The sequence below is a fragment of the Pelodiscus sinensis genome, chromosome 6 (genome assembly GCF_052426305.1).
Source record: "Pelodiscus sinensis isolate ZL-2025 chromosome 6, ASM5242630v1, whole genome shotgun sequence".
Taxonomy (NCBI): Eukaryota; Metazoa; Chordata; order Testudines; family Trionychidae; genus Pelodiscus; species Pelodiscus sinensis.
The window spans coordinates 91,235,180-91,250,005 of NC_143057.1; the positions used below are offsets into that span (position 1 = coordinate 91,235,180).

At 47.2% G+C, this 14,826-nt stretch overlaps 2 protein-coding genes and 1 pseudogene across 9 annotated transcripts in view; 2 read left to right on the forward strand and 1 right to left on the reverse strand.

The window, feature by feature from the left end:
- LOC102463542 (trafficking protein particle complex subunit 13) overlaps nt 1-989 on the reverse strand; it is a 46,887-nt gene extending 45,898 nt beyond the window's left edge. For 5 of the 7 annotated variants that reach the window (XM_006117015.5, XM_006117014.5, XM_006117013.5 and 2 more), the window contains exon 1: nt 465-989. In XM_006117015.5, the coding sequence (XP_006117077.2) occupies nt 465-510 (46 nt within the window). In that variant the 5' untranslated portion in view covers nt 511-989. The other 2 variants (XM_075932388.2, XM_089779374.1) reach the window with 2 other exon arrangements.
- A 146-nt stretch (nt 990-1,135) lies between these two features.
- The window catches only part of TRIM23 (tripartite motif containing 23), a 30,510-nt gene continuing 16,819 nt past the window's right edge, over nt 1,136-14,826 (forward strand). The window contains exons 1-2 of one of the 2 annotated variants that reach the window (XM_006117005.5): nt 1,136-1,249; nt 5,129-5,291. In XM_006117005.5, coding sequence (XP_006117067.3) covers nt 1,151-1,249; nt 5,129-5,291 — 262 coding nt within the window. In that variant the 5' untranslated portion in view covers nt 1,136-1,150. Of the gene's footprint in view, nt 1,250-1,338; nt 1,592-5,128; nt 5,292-14,826 lie in introns of those variants that run through there. The other variant, XM_075932386.2, reaches the window with a different exon arrangement.
- Nucleotides 10,354-14,784, forward strand: LOC149524183 (zinc finger MYM-type protein 1-like; annotated as a pseudogene).

Here is a 14,826-nt window from a genome sequence, read left to right on the forward strand (position 1 = left end):
CCTATGATGCAGTTCTTCCCCGTCTGCTACTGCACATTTCTGTGACACCTCCAGCAAGTGCAGCGGTAAGCAGGCAGCCCCCAGGACAACACCTGTGCGGTTGCTCTTTAGTACACGCAGGTCTTCACTCTTCCTCCAAAGGCGCTAGTCCCACCGGCCCGCTTCTCATGCCACCCCGCAGGGCAGGGCGGCGCCGCCTGAGCAATACAGCCACTGTCAGGGCTAAGGGGGAGGCAGGGGCCCACCCCCAGGAACCCGCGACATACCCCCGGCCCGCTTCCCTGCTCCACCCGGTGGCCCCTACCGACAGCCGGTGCCTGCGCCTCGCTTTCTGCCCCACCCCCGGCGGAGGGCCTGGGGCTGAGGCCTTCCAGGGACGCGCTTCACCTGCCGGCCCAGCCGGGGAACGGGCCGCCGCGGACGCAAAGGTTTGGGGGAGGGGCGTCGAGCTGCCGTCTCGGTACCTTTCAGAGCCAGCAGATGCTCCTGCTTCGGCTGATTCACATCCATGGTCTCGGGCACCCCACGCGGAGCCTTCGCCGCCCACACCCCGGCCAAGCGCCTGCCAATGGCGAAAGGAACACGACGCGGCTCCGCAACTTGAGCCCAACCGAGCGAGTCCGGGAAAACCCGGAGGTGAGTTTCCCGGCATGCAACGCGCCATTTGGGCCCCAGCAGGAGCGAGAAAGCACTACACCCCCCAGCATGCACTGCTCCCTTTGAGCCTTGGCACGCACAGAGGAGCACGAGGGACTTGCGCACGCCGAGCGGTGATAGGAGGAGTAGTCTTCTAGGGAACCTGGACTAATCGCGTTGCATGCTGGGAGTTTAAGTCTTCTCAAGGTGACTGAGCGGATGTCGGCGTATTATCTCCGAACCTGTAGTTTTCACGAGTTGAGAGCCATTGTATGATGGGAACTGTAGTCTTCCTACGTCTCACGCGGAATGAATGAGACGCATGCGCAGTGACGTTGTCGGCGGCCTCCGGAGAAAACCCCGGCAGGATTATTTTTCATTTCTGCGCGGATGTTTCGCGTAGTGACGTCACAGCGCAAGGCCGGTAGCGTCAGCGCGTGGCCCGTCCTCCTGTCTCTGCTGGCTTATTGGCTTGTTGATGCGGAGGTGGCTCGTTCCGCCTCCCTTTCCCAACATGGCGGCTATGAGTGTAAACAAGGCCGGGCCCGGAGCGGCGCTGGATACCGGCCCCCGGCACAGCGGTAGCCGGGGGCCGGCTGGGGCTGCTGTCAAGGTAAGAGGCACCGCGTCCGCGCGGGGGCTGCCCGCCTGGTTCGTGCCACAGCGCTTGTCGGAGCGTAGTGATGCTGCGCCCCTGCCCCGGGAAGGGGGCTGGGTGGTGACCCGCGCGGGGCTCGCAGCCTTTTCCCAACTGCGTCAAACAGCCCCTGTGCAGCTGCCGCCGCCGCCTCTTCCCGTGGCTTCCGCGCGGGCATGGAGAAGCCCGCCAGAGGGAGGACGAATGATTTGCTGCGGCTCCTGGGTCCCGTCGGCTCCCGCGAGTGCAGGCGGCAGCCCGCTGGGAGACGAGTGGGCTCCTAGCGTGGGGGCGGGGGTTGGCCCTACCGACTGCACGGTCCGTTTAAAATCTAGGGTGTCACAGCTTCAGATCTTTAAATCTGAAATTTCATGGTGGTGTAACTATGGGGATCCTGACCCAAAAGCGCGGGACAAAGCTGTTTTAGAAGGGTTGTGGTATTGCCACCTCTATTTCTGCACTGCCTCCACAGCTCGGTGTCTAGAGAGTGGTGGCTGCTGGACACCAAGAACCCAGCTCTGAAGGCAGTGTTGACAGTTGAAGTAGGGGTAGAGTAAGGGTGACAATAACATAGCATGTTACCCTTTTGCGCTGCTGTGCATAGCCTTGACCAGGAGCGGCCACCCAGCTCTTCAGGTAATGCAGAAATAAGGGTGCCAATGCTGCTATTGTCTTCTGATAGCCAGATTTCATTTACAAGACCATATTTCACAGTCCGCTAGAGAGTCTGGTGAGGAAAGTCAGGGGAGGGAGGCACCATTGGCCACGTGATTCTCCCCACCCCACCCCTGGCTGGAGGACGGCTTACACAATGCCTCTCTGCCTCAGGACCCACCTCTTCCTATCGCGGCTCCACCCCTGTCCCATCTCTTTCCCCAAGACCTTACCTAGGAGTTATGCAGCCTGCAGGACTAGCAGAAGTTTGATGCGGGTAGCAGGGTTCACAACCTCCCTGCACTCACCCACAACAGTGAAGAGAAGTGGAACAAAGCACTCCCCTAATTGCTGGCTGCTGTTGCTCTACTTCCCACCATTGAGTGCAGAGGAGGGTGGTCCTGCCCAAGCCCCAAATGGTTGGTAGCTGGGATGGAGGAGCAATGTTGCTCTGCACCCTTCCACCCTCTCTCACCCAGCCACTGCAGTTGAGTGCAGGGGCCAAACCCCTGCTGTGAGCACCATGCTCCCTAGCTAGTTTCTTGGGTTGTCCAGAATCTCTAGCCCTTTGCTCATCATGCCCATAGTATTAGGGGGATCGTGTGCACCCTCGGCCTTCTTTCATGCATTATCTCTGCAGTCCTAGCTGTGAATTTGGTAGGGCCCTAAATAGGGATAAAATACAGGACTATGTAGCACTTTAAAGACTAACAAGATGGTTTATTAGATGATGAGCTTTCGTGGGCCAGACCCACTTCCTCAGATCAAATAGTGGAAGAAAATTGTCACAACCATATATACCAAAGGATACAATTAAAAAAATGATGAACACATATGACAAGACCAAATCAAATTTCAGAACAGAGGGAGGATGCGGGCGGGGGGTGGGGGGGCGGAGGTAGATGTCTGTGAGTTAATGGTATTAGAGGTGATAATTGGGGAAGCTATCTTCGTAATGGGTGAGATAGCCAGAGTCTTTGTTGAGACTCAAGCGTAGAGTGTCTAATTTTAGCATGAATGACAGTTCAGAGGATTCCCTTTCAAGTGCAGATTTAAAAGGCTTTTGAAGCAGGATGCAAGTGATTAAGTCGTTGAGACAGTGTCCTTTCTGGTTGAAATGGCAAGAAACTGTTTTTTCTTTGTGATCCTGTCTAATATCTGTTTTGTGGGCATTGATCCTTTGGTGAAGTGTCTGAGACGTTTGTCCAACGTACAAAGCAGACGGACACTTTCGGCACATGATAGCATAAAATATATTTCTGGATGTGCAGGAATATGTGTTCTTGATCTTATAACTCACTTGGTTAGGTCCAATGATGGTATCAGCAGAGAGAATATGTGGACAAAGCTGGCACCGAGGTTTGTTGCAAGGGAAGGTACCAGGATTGGTATTAGTGTGGTATGTCCTGTGGTTGTTGGTAAGAATCATCCTGAGGTTAGGTGGTTGTCTATAGGAGACTATGGGTCTGTCTCCCAGAGTCTCTTGAAGTTTAGTGTCCTGTTCCAGTATGGGCTGTAGTTTATTGATAATGTGTTGGACAGATTTAAGTTGGGGGCTGTAGGTGATGACAAGTGATGTTCTATTGTTGGTTTTCTTGGGTCTGTCTTGAAGTAGATGGTTTCTAGGTATTCGTCTGGCTCTTTCAATTTGCTTTTTTATTTCTCCGGGTGGGTAGTTGAGGTTTATAAATGCTTGATAGAGATCCTGAAGTTTCTGGTCTCGTCAGTGGGATTAGAACAGTTGTATCGAAGAACGGTTGTATCGAAGGGCTTGGCTATAGATGATGGATTGTATGGTGTGTGCTGGATGGGAACTGGAAGCATGTAGGTAACTGTATGAGTCGATGAGTTTTCTGTAGAGGGTGGTCTCTAATTTTCCATTGTTAATTTGTACTGTGGTATCCGGGAAATGGATCTCTCGTGTAGAATGGTCCAGGCTGAGGTTGATGGTGGGGTGTAGATTGTTGAAATCTCTGTGGAACGTCTCCAGTGTTTCTTGCCATGCGTCCAGATCATAAAGATGTCATCGATATAGCGTAAGTAGAGAAGGAGTAAAAGGGGACGGGAGTTGAGGAAACGTTGTTCTAGGTCAGCCATAAAGATATTAGCATACTGTGGGGCCATGCGTGTATCCATTGCTGTGCCGCTGATCTGGAGGTATAAGTTGTTCTCAAACTGGAAATAATTGTGGGTGAGAACAAAGTTACATAGGGTCTGGCCCATGAAAGCTCATCATCTAATAAACCATCTTGTTAGTCTTTAAAGTGCTACATAGTCCTATATTTTGTTTCAGCTACAACAGACTAACACGGCTACATCTCTATCACTATTCTAAATAGGGATGTAAGCAATTAGTCGCTTCCCCCCACTTGCTGCTTCTATCAGAGAGAGGCAGCAAGTGGGGTAGCATGAGCCGGTGCTGGGGGGAATTGTCTTAAAAGCTGGTTGTCTCCAGCACTGTCTCCACAGTGGACAAGGAAGGCAGAGGGCAGCGGGGAAATGATGCGAGCAGGAGTTGAAACAGTTCCTGTCGTGTGGGCTGGACTGCTGCTCCTCTCCCTTGGAAATGTATAAGAGCTGCCTGGGACTCTTGTGCATTTCAAAGGAAGAGGCGTGGAGGGGAACCTGCGCCAGTGGGCACTACTTTGGTCCCCACTGGCAGAAGTTCCCGCTGCCACTATCTCCTTGAAATGCACAAGAACTGCCCCGGCTCTTGTACGTTTCAAAGGGAAAAGACACAGAGGGATAATGAGTGCGCCCCTTATCAAGTAGTCGATGGAAATTCCATCGACTACTCGATTAGCTGATTAATCAAATTTTAGCCCTAGATCTGTGATGATGAGGTCTTGGGATGCAGTGAATTCTGATGGGCCATGCAGTGTCTATCCATCAAAAGTCCTAGTTTAGAGAGGCGAGGTGACTTCTGGTTCCTAACTTGAGGCTCACTGTAAGTGGATTCACACAGTGATGGACAATGCTCACATTTCATTTCGTTTACAGAGAGAAAGGGCTGTGAAAAAGGTATTTAAAAACAAAAGCAAATCATACTAATCCATGAAGGAAGAAATGTCCAACGGGACAGTTGCTGAGGTTAGAAGATTTAAGAGTGCAGCATACAAGTGCTATTAGTGTACTATGGGCCTCTTACCCCTTAATGTGTGATTGCTTCTGATGAGTTCAAAATGTTGTCTTGATTTATAGGTTCTTGAGTGTGGAGTCTGTGAAGATGTATTTTCTTTGCAAGGTGATAAAGTTCCCAGACTGCTTTTGTGTGGTCATACTGTCTGTCATGACTGTCTTACTCGGCTTCCTCTCCATGGCAGAGCAGTTCGTTGTCCTTTTGATAGGCAAGTTACTGAATTAGGTAAGCATGAAAATTCTATGTATATCTGTGTATATATCAAAAAGTAAATGTATTTAATTGGATTACTTACTGTAGACTTTGATTTCTTTTAGTAGGCTAGTAGGCTCGATTTCATGCTAGGCCTGTTTATAACCTACAGCAGCGTTTCCCAAACTATGGGCTGCGGCCCAGTACCGGGCCATGGGAAAAAAAATACCAGGCCTCAGCATGGTTGCCAGGGTGTTCCGGGCTTCCGGACTACCCGTGCAGCGCCGGGTTCCCCAAACCCTCAGCCGGGCTGGGCAGATGCAGCTGTATGTTTCAGGCTCCCGGCAGAGACATAGTGAGGGTTACCAGGTGAGCTCTTATTGCTGGCTGGGGAGAGGGAAGGGGGAGTTGGATATGGGCTGCAGGGAAGCAGGGTCAGGGCAATGGAGCTGCCCTGGGGAGATAGGGAGGGAAACCGACTGGCGGAAGCAGGGCTGGCTGGGGGGGGTCGGGAGCAGTGAGGCTGTGGGGGGTGGGCGGAGAGGGAAACGCCTGGTGGGGGCAGTGAGGCTGGCTGGGGGAGATCGTGGGGCTGGCTAGGGAACCGGCCCGTGGAAGCAGGGCTGGCGGGCACAGCAGGGCTTGCCAGGAGAGATCGAGAGAGAATTGGCCGGTGGGGACAGCGGGGCTGGCCCAGGGCGGGGGGAGGTAAAGGTGGGGGGAAGAGGGGAGAGAATAGGGCAGCGGGGAGCGGGACAGTTCAGGGCGCACGCAAATCCCAAATAAAAATGTAAAAGCAGTGCCTTTTAAATATCCCCACTACTGACAATGAGGTTTAAAGGCACTACAGTGTGTAAGAATGGAGAGAACCTGGTGCCTTCACCATCCAGAATGAGAATAAGGATAAAAAATTCCAAACATGGTGTCAGCTTTCTAAAAATAAATGAGCCCCTTTTCAATACACGATGTGGTGGTGCAGGGTTTTATTGGATTACGGTCCATTTTTCCAATCCATATTTCCTTAGCTTGCTGGTAAGAATATTGTGGGTGGCTGTATCAAAAGCTTTGCTAAAGCTGGCCCTGGGGGCTTTGGGAGGACCAAAACCAATGTATTTGCATATTCGTCATTTGCTTAATGAATATGCAAATGGATGTTACTGGTCCTCCGAATGCTCACGAATGCATTTACTGGTCCCCGTGTCAAAAAGTTTGGGAACTCCTGACCTACAGGATGAATCTAGCTGATTGAAAGTCCTGGAAGATGCAAGAGAGGCTAACAATGAATAGGATAATTAGATGATTGCATACAGTTAGATGATTCCAAAGCATTTAATACTCTCACGTAGAGGCTAACAGTGAAGGAAAAACATTAATACTACAATGGGTATGACAATTTGCTCTTTTTGGGTGACCCTCTTTTAAATATTATTTTAATAGTTATTCATATTTCAAGAACAGGAAGGCAGGTCATTTTTCAAGTTTCTTAGAATCAAATCATAACTCAGAATGTATGTTTCTCTTCCTAATACAAGTTTTCATCCACATAGTGCTATAAAATAGTTCATTTCATTATACTTCCATTGGCCTTGTTGTTGCAGATGTATCTGTATGTGCCCAGCTGAAACTAAATTAAATTTAGATTTCAGCTGTCTTTCCCATTGGCTTTCCTTTCTGCCAACACTCCCTAGCTACCTGAGTTTAACCCTTTCATCACCAGGTGCTGATCAGCTCTTCTGCTATCCATCACATCCTCAAACACTTCCCATTTTCTTCTGTAAATACGCAAAATACAATAAGCAGAAATAATAGGTGAGAAAGGAGGTATCCAGCACGTTTTCTCTTGTCCATCAGCATATTAAATATCAGTTAGCATTTCATTGACACTGTACTCAGAGTGTAGTAAAATAGTTTCTTGAGCCTTCTAAAATTACCACTAGATGACAGTGTAAGTCAGGGCAGTAGTCGTTAAGCTTTGTTATTCAGAATAACTGTTAGTACAGTCTGTGCTATTTTGAGAGGAAAGTAGTGCCTGTCTCAAGATTGTGGCTGGGTGGATTAGTTCATGTTTTCCTGACCTGCAAACATTGATGATGTATTGGCCATACTGACATACCAGTGCCTGCACAGTAATTAAAAAGTACCTCTTATGGCTGATAAACAGAGGTTTGGTGGTGGTCCTAAAATGAGCATATAAGTGTTACTAGCAGATGTACCTGGCATTGCTCGGATCTTTAACTCTTTTGGGGGGCAGATGAGAGGGGATGCAGAAGTCAGGGGAGGAGATGGGGGGGGCTCAGGGTGATGGATGCAGAAGGCAGGGCAAGGGGCTAGGAGGTGTGGGAAGGCTGAGAACAGGGGATGGGGTGCTGGAGTTAGGGCAGGGGTGGAGGGCTTTAGGGCAGGGGATTGGATGTGGGTAGGCTCAGGTCAGGAGGATCAGGGCAAGACGCTGGGAGGTCTGGAGGGCTCCCCGGGGCTGTGCAGGTTGGGTGGCAGCAGCTCCTCAGGATACTCATCGAGACCAGCTACTTGCCGCTTCATAGTGTGCTGGGGCCAAGGGTGAGGAAGCAGTGGCTTGGGCTTCCTCTGTGGAGGATGGGGTGTCATCCGGATTGGGGACAACCGTGGCCAGCACTAGCACAGGGACCTTGCTGGTGGCCAGCAATATTCAGAGCCCCTCTCGGAGCAGGCCACTGTTTTACTTGTGCGGCTACCACCTGTGGTCACTGCCATATAACTGTCCTTTCTAGCAGCTCCTTCCCTTTCCATGTTATGGGAAACAATCCCATTCCAGGCACATCCTGTTTTCATGACACAACTAAAGCCTGACCTTGTTTAAATTATGATAAGAGGAAACTGCATACTAAATTTGGTGGTCCTAACTTTTACTGTTTAGAAGTTCTTTAACAAATGGACTCATGGATGGACTCACAGACAAACAGATGCACAAACTCTCTAGAATGCTCTATAACTGGCCAACCAGTTCTGAAGTATTAGCTGCTGTAGTGGCTATTGCTATAGCGAGCTAGCCACACTCAACTGGCCAAATAGATGCATTGTTCAAGCCAACTAGCCACAGGCAACCAGCCAAATAGCCACATGTGGCTAGCATGTTGGATACCACAGCTCCAAGTAGGTTAGTTGCTTCTGAAAAACTGGGGATCCCTAATAATTTGTAGTTAATAACTAGGCTGTCAATTAGTAGGCATTAACGCCTGTTATTAACGCAGGGCAGAATTAACGCATTAAAAATTGATGCATGTTAAGAATCAGAGGGCAGCAAACCAGCATTAGCTGCTCTCTTTGGTAAGGCGCAGTAATGCAAACCGCCACCAGAGGGGTGATAGAAATGTAGCCGTGTTAGTCTGGGGTACCTGAAGCAAAATGCAGGACAATGTAGCACTTTAAAGACTAACAAGATGGTTTATTAGATGATGAGCTTTCGTGGGCCAGATCCACTTCCTCAGATCAAATAGTGAGGGCGCATGGTAAAAAGAAGCAGCAAGAAAGAAAAAACAAAACCCTGAAGCCATCCCAACTCCAACAGAGAAATAAACAAGAAGAAAAAACCCTGACACCCATCCTTCTCCCTTCCCAGGTGACCATATTTTTTTAAAATAAAACAGTCGGGGGGTGTCCCCCAAGGGGGTCCCCCCTCCCCCGCAGGGCTTACCCAAGCCAGCCTCTCTTTGCTTCCTGGGGCTGGGTCTGACCCTCCCACACATCTGATTTTGGAGCTGAGTCCCCTGTCCCGAATTCTGCACTGCCCATGGTGGGGGTCTATCCCCCCCCCAGTCCAGGGGCTGACCCGTCCCCTGAGCTTTGAGGCTGACCCCCCCCCCCCCACCCCAGAGCCCTATGCCACCTGCAGTTGGGGGCTGAACCGGCCCCCCCCCCCCCCCCAAACTCTGCACTACCCACAGCAGAGTCTAACCCCTTCCGGCTCTGTGCCGCCCACACCTGGGGCTGAGCTAAAAAAGGACTCTTTTGAGTAAGACACAAATATATTGATTATATAGAAGAATTTAAGTTCAGCTTTCATGATAGAATTTGCACTACAATACTTCAAAGAAGTGAACTGAAGTTTTTTTTACAGTGTAAATGTAATAAATAAAGTGAGCACTATACACTTTGTATTCTGTTGTAATTGAGATCAGTATATTAGAAGATGTAGAAAATATCCAAGATATTCTAATTATTGTTTTACAGTGTGATTAATTGCGTGATTAATTGCGATTAATTTTTTAATCGCTTGACAGCCTTACTAATATCATTGTCCTGATTTATATGTGGTGTTAGTAAAAATAGCATCAAGTGCATTCATCAACCCTGAATTCGTTCCCAACTCACTGGTGGCATTTGGGAAATGGCCAGTTTCCAAAGGTTGACCTTAATACTTGTGGGAACCCTCCTCTGGGGGTTTTAGTTCTGTAGGGCTAGGGTGAGCTCAGCAAACTGCTTCAAGAAATTGTCTTCTATATTTCTGAAGTTGGGTGGCTACTGCTGGTTGTCCGACATCCTCAGACCTATTCTGTCTTAACAACCTGCTTGTTGGCTTGGCCCAAAAGTGGCACATAGCCTAAAACAATTGACCGTGGAATAGTTCATAGAAACTTTTAGAAATGCAAGGTAGCATTCCCTTCGCCACCTCCTCCTGCATCCAAATTCCCTCCTAGACTTTGCACCTCTCACCCTTCCCACATCCAAATACCTCATTCCCACCCTAGAGCCCACAGATCCTGTCTCAACCCAGTGAGGGTATGGTTAGACTGTTGGGGTTTTCCTGGGATTCCAGAGGTATCCTGGAAAAACTCTTTTGTGTCCAGGGATGCATTAGTTCTTCCGCTTTTTTTTAGTGAAACAGCACACATGCTCTTTCGGTAACCCCTGTATTCTTCATTCCATGAGGAAGAAGGGGGCTTGCGAAAGAAAGGGTTTTTCTGACATTTGGCCCAGTCTAGACAGAATAAAAAAAAAAGTGGCAGTGTAGCTGTACCCTGACAGTGTATAAGGGGCTGGGAATAGCAAGTGATGGAGAAGAGGAGAACCAAGGGTGGGGCTTCAAGGAGGGGGTGGGGTTTTGGGGGAAAGATGGGGCAGTAGAGCTTGGCTTGTTCTGACTTTAAAAAGTGATCTTGGACATAAAAAGGTTGGAGACCACTGCCCTAATGTCTCAAAAAAAAAAAAAGTGGCTTTGCATTTTAATTTAATTGCATGATACACTCTTTTAGTTTTAAAGTATGTATTGTATTATGAAAGAAGTGCAGAATTACCATTGGTTCTCTTGTCCCCCTCCGACTACTAGTCTAGAAAATTCTTTGACCTATATAAGCAGCCGTGTCAGGCATGCCCAGCGCAGTGTCTACAGTGTTTGTAATCTTTGTTGCATGTACTCTACTGAAATAGAATAACAAGCCTGTGACTTTACGTTTTAATTCAATCGTAGGATACCCCCTTTTAATTTTAAAATATGGATCAGTTCATTGTTAAGATAAGAAAAGGAGCAGACAAACTGAGTTATAATGAATGTGCTGATAATAGTGCAAATACCTCATACTCTTCGGTTAAGAACTTACATGAAGATAATGCCGCCACCAGTTCCAGTGTATGCAATAAACTGAGTAATGACCAACAGAAACAGACTTTGTCTCTTAGTTCAGGTCAGTGTAGTTCCTATTCAAAGCCATCAAACATTCCATCTGATGACCCAGACTGTGATATTCCAAAAAATAGATTAGAACGTCAGTCTCGATTATCTAGAGGTCCTTATCAGCCTAGATTGAGCATGTTTCCTAGAAGTACAATAGGGAATAAACAAAGAAGCATTCAGTACGGTTGGTATGAAAAGTATAGGTGGTTAGAATATAGCACATCAAAGGATGCAGCATTTTGCTTCTACTGCCGTTTCTTCTCCTGTAATGATGCAGCAAACAAAGGTCACACTGATCCAGCATTTATTGATAAGGGATTCAGCAACTGGCATAGGGCTAACGAATGTTTTAAAAACCACTAACTGTCAAAATCTTATGTGTTGAGCTGTTTATCATGGTCAACTTTTAATGAAGGGAAACCTATTGATGTATTGTTGGATGAGGGCAAGCAAGCTTATCTGTCTAAACAAGAAGAACAACGGTGCCATAACCGAAGTATAATGGAGTGACTTATTGACATTGTTCTGTGTTTGGCGAAAGGTGGGAGACAATTCAGGGGTCACAATGAAAAAGCTGACAGTTTTGAGAGAGGTTTATTTCTAAATCTTGTCAATATGCTCCAAAAATATGATCCCGTAATGGCACAGCATGTGCAACAATTTCCTCGCAATGCTACCTATCTGAGTAATCTCATCCAAAATGATTTAATTGTGGCTTTGCACAACGTTCTGCAACAAAAGATTGTGTCTTCACTAAATGGAAAAATGGTCTTAATAATTGCTGATGACACTACTGACTGTGGACGCCATGAACAGATGTCCATTGTGATGCGGTATGAAAAACATAGTCCAGTTGAACATTTTGTGTCTGTGGAGAGACTAACAGTTGATGCTCAGTCTATTTTTGACCAGTTAAATGTCATCCTCAGCGTTCTTAAAATTGACTGGTCATCAGTGATGTCTGTCTGTTTTGATGGCACATCTACTATGTCTGTATGTACTGCGGGAGTTCAAATGAAATGTAAAGAAAGGAACAGTGAAATACTCTATGTACACTGCTATGTGCATTGTTTGAACCTCGTCCTCGTAGATGCATGCACTTCAAATAAACAAAACAGAACTGTCTTTGATTTTTCTGGTGTTATTCAGACTCTTTATGACTTCATGGAGGGGAGTCCTGTGCGACATGCAGTAATGGAGAAGATTTCACAAGAAGTAAGATCCCAGTTGCACACTTTTAAGTCACTGTCAAACACAAGATGGGCATGCAGAGTAGAAGCAGTGGTTGCTGTAAAAGAAAACTACTAATCATTTTACAAGGTTTACAAGAGATTATCGAAACAACTCGCCTTGCTGAGGCTAAAATAAAAGCCAGGGGCCTTATCCATGAACTAAATTCATTCAAGTTCATCTTTGCCCTTCACATTGCACCCTATTCTCCAGATGGTGGTAAAAGTGATTAAGGCTCTTCAAGCTCCAGATCTCAACTTACTTACTGCAATGACAGGGGTGAAAAGCTTGCGTAACTCTTTGGTTGTGATGAGAAGTGGTCCAGAACATTTTCAGTCTATTTCAATGACAGTGTGAAAATGTGTGTAGAGAATGATATATCGATTCCCTCAGTTAAGAAGAGAAAAATGTCCACTCGTATTGATGATGTGTTTGAGTCCCAGCATCACTTTGATACAAAAGAGGAGCAGGAGAGAATAACTTCATTTTACCTGCTCCTAGACTCAGTGATTACCGGCATTGACCAGCAATTTGAACAGGAGACTTGTAAAATTGTGACTGCAATGGGAAAACTGCTGAGCTTAGACATTGGCAGGGATGATATGAGAATCATTGCCAACAAATTTAAAGTGTCCTTGGATGAGTTGGAAGCTGAAGTCGGATTGCTTCGGGGTTATGACGGATCTGTTCCTGAAGGTAGCACTACAAACACCACAAGAGAGTGGCTTGATTGGCTAAAGGAATCGGATCGGTCTACCATGTTCCAGGTCTTTTACAAATCTATTCAATGCTTTACAGTCTTACCTGTTACAAGCTGTTCACGTGAAAGAGCCTTTTAAAAATTAGCACATGTAAAAAACAAACTAAGAAGTACAGTGTCCCAACAGCGCCTCGAATCACTCATCATTTTGTACATGGAACAAGAATTGGCTTTGTCAGTTAATTACAAAGATGTGATTGTGTGATTGAGGAATTTAAGTTCATAACACCTGGTGAGCGACGTCTCATTCTCTAGGACAGGAAGGTGAAGAAACCTTCATCTGTTTTAGTTAATTTGGGTTAGCTAATTATCTGGTTAAAGATAAAGGTCATCAAAATTGACTGTATCTTTGTATACGCCTGGTTATCACTACAGCAAAAATTTGGTATTTTGTGTGTCATTTTTTTTTATTTAAGTAAAGTTCAGTTGTTAATTTATAAAAAATTAAGTTAAGTTTTAGTTTCTTTAGTTTATTTGATGAATAAAAATAATGTCCTTTATGACTGAGTATTCAATAAATGTGCGCCTTTTAAAAAAAAAATTTCCCTTTGTGCAGGGCTGGATTAAGGGCGGGGCTAGCCGGGCAGTTGCCCGGGGTGCCAAGCTATGGGGGGGTGCCTAATTATAAATTGGAGGGGTGGCGTGCGCCCGGGGGCGGGGCCGTGCATCCGCGGCCCAGGGCGCAGGAATGGCTCAGGCCAGTCCTGGGTGCGCACTCTAATGAAATGTGCTGCACACGCCTATGTGTCTGTGTAAGTGTGTGATTGCCTGAGGGCAGGAATGAATGGGTGTGAATGAGTGAATGAATGGAGGGGGGTGTGTGTGTGTGTGTGTGTGTGTGTGTGTGTGTGTGTGTGAGAGAGAGTTCTATCTTCTTTAGTTTAAACCTTTGGTGGCTGCTTTCTTCTCTTTAGTTTTACCTAGTTGAAATAAACCCATACTAGTGTAACCGCGGGTGGTCTCCAGTGAGAATATTTTTGGGGTAACATGCTGTATGTCAATGTTTCTCAAACTTTTTAAGACTGAGGAACACCAAACAGTATATTTTTTTATGGGGAATATCAAGGATTTTTTGTTGACTCCTCCCCCCCCCCCCAAAAAAAAAATCAGGGGGAAAGTTATTGAGGGGGAAAGAAAGGGTTGGGGGAAAGTTATTGAGGAGGCGGAGGGGAAAAAAAATTGCCTTCCCCTACAAGGGCATCCATTTTGAATTCTGTTGTTCTCCGCAGCACATCTCCGACTGCCTCACGGCACACCAGTGTGCTGCGGAACAGTTTAAGAAACACTGCTGTATGTGGTCCCTTGTTTGTAGATGACACGCCTACTACTAGTCCAACGTATTCCCAGGTTGACATCTAGTTCAGATTTCACATTTGTGTCATGCAATGAAGCATGACTGGACCACTTGGAAATAGTGACCAATAATGAAGTCAAATCCTAGTGAGGAAAATAGAAAGGAGGATAAACTTTGTCATATGAAGTGTAAAAATATAATAAGAAAAACTAAAAAGGAGTTTGAAAAACAGTACAAGCAGTCCCCGGGTTACGTACAAGATAGGGACTGTAGGTTTGTTCTTAAGTTGAATTTGTATGTAAGTCGGAACTGGCGTCCAGATTCAGCCGCTTTTGAAACTGACCAGCAGCGGCTGAATCGGACACGCCTGGGGCTGAGCAGCTGGGGTGCTGCTGGATTGGTCCAGTAGCACCGCACCTCGGCGCTGTGGGACCAACCCGGAAGCCTCCCAGCTGCTCTACCCCAGGCGTCGGCGAGAAAAGCCTGGTCTGCTGGGGGGGAGGGGCGCACTAGATGCGCTGCCCCCCCGCCCCAGCAGACTAGGGAGACGCGGAGCAGCTTTTCTCGCCGCGGAGGACGCGGGCGGCGGGACCGCAGCGCGTCTTGGCGCTCCTGCCGCCCGCGTCCTCCGCAG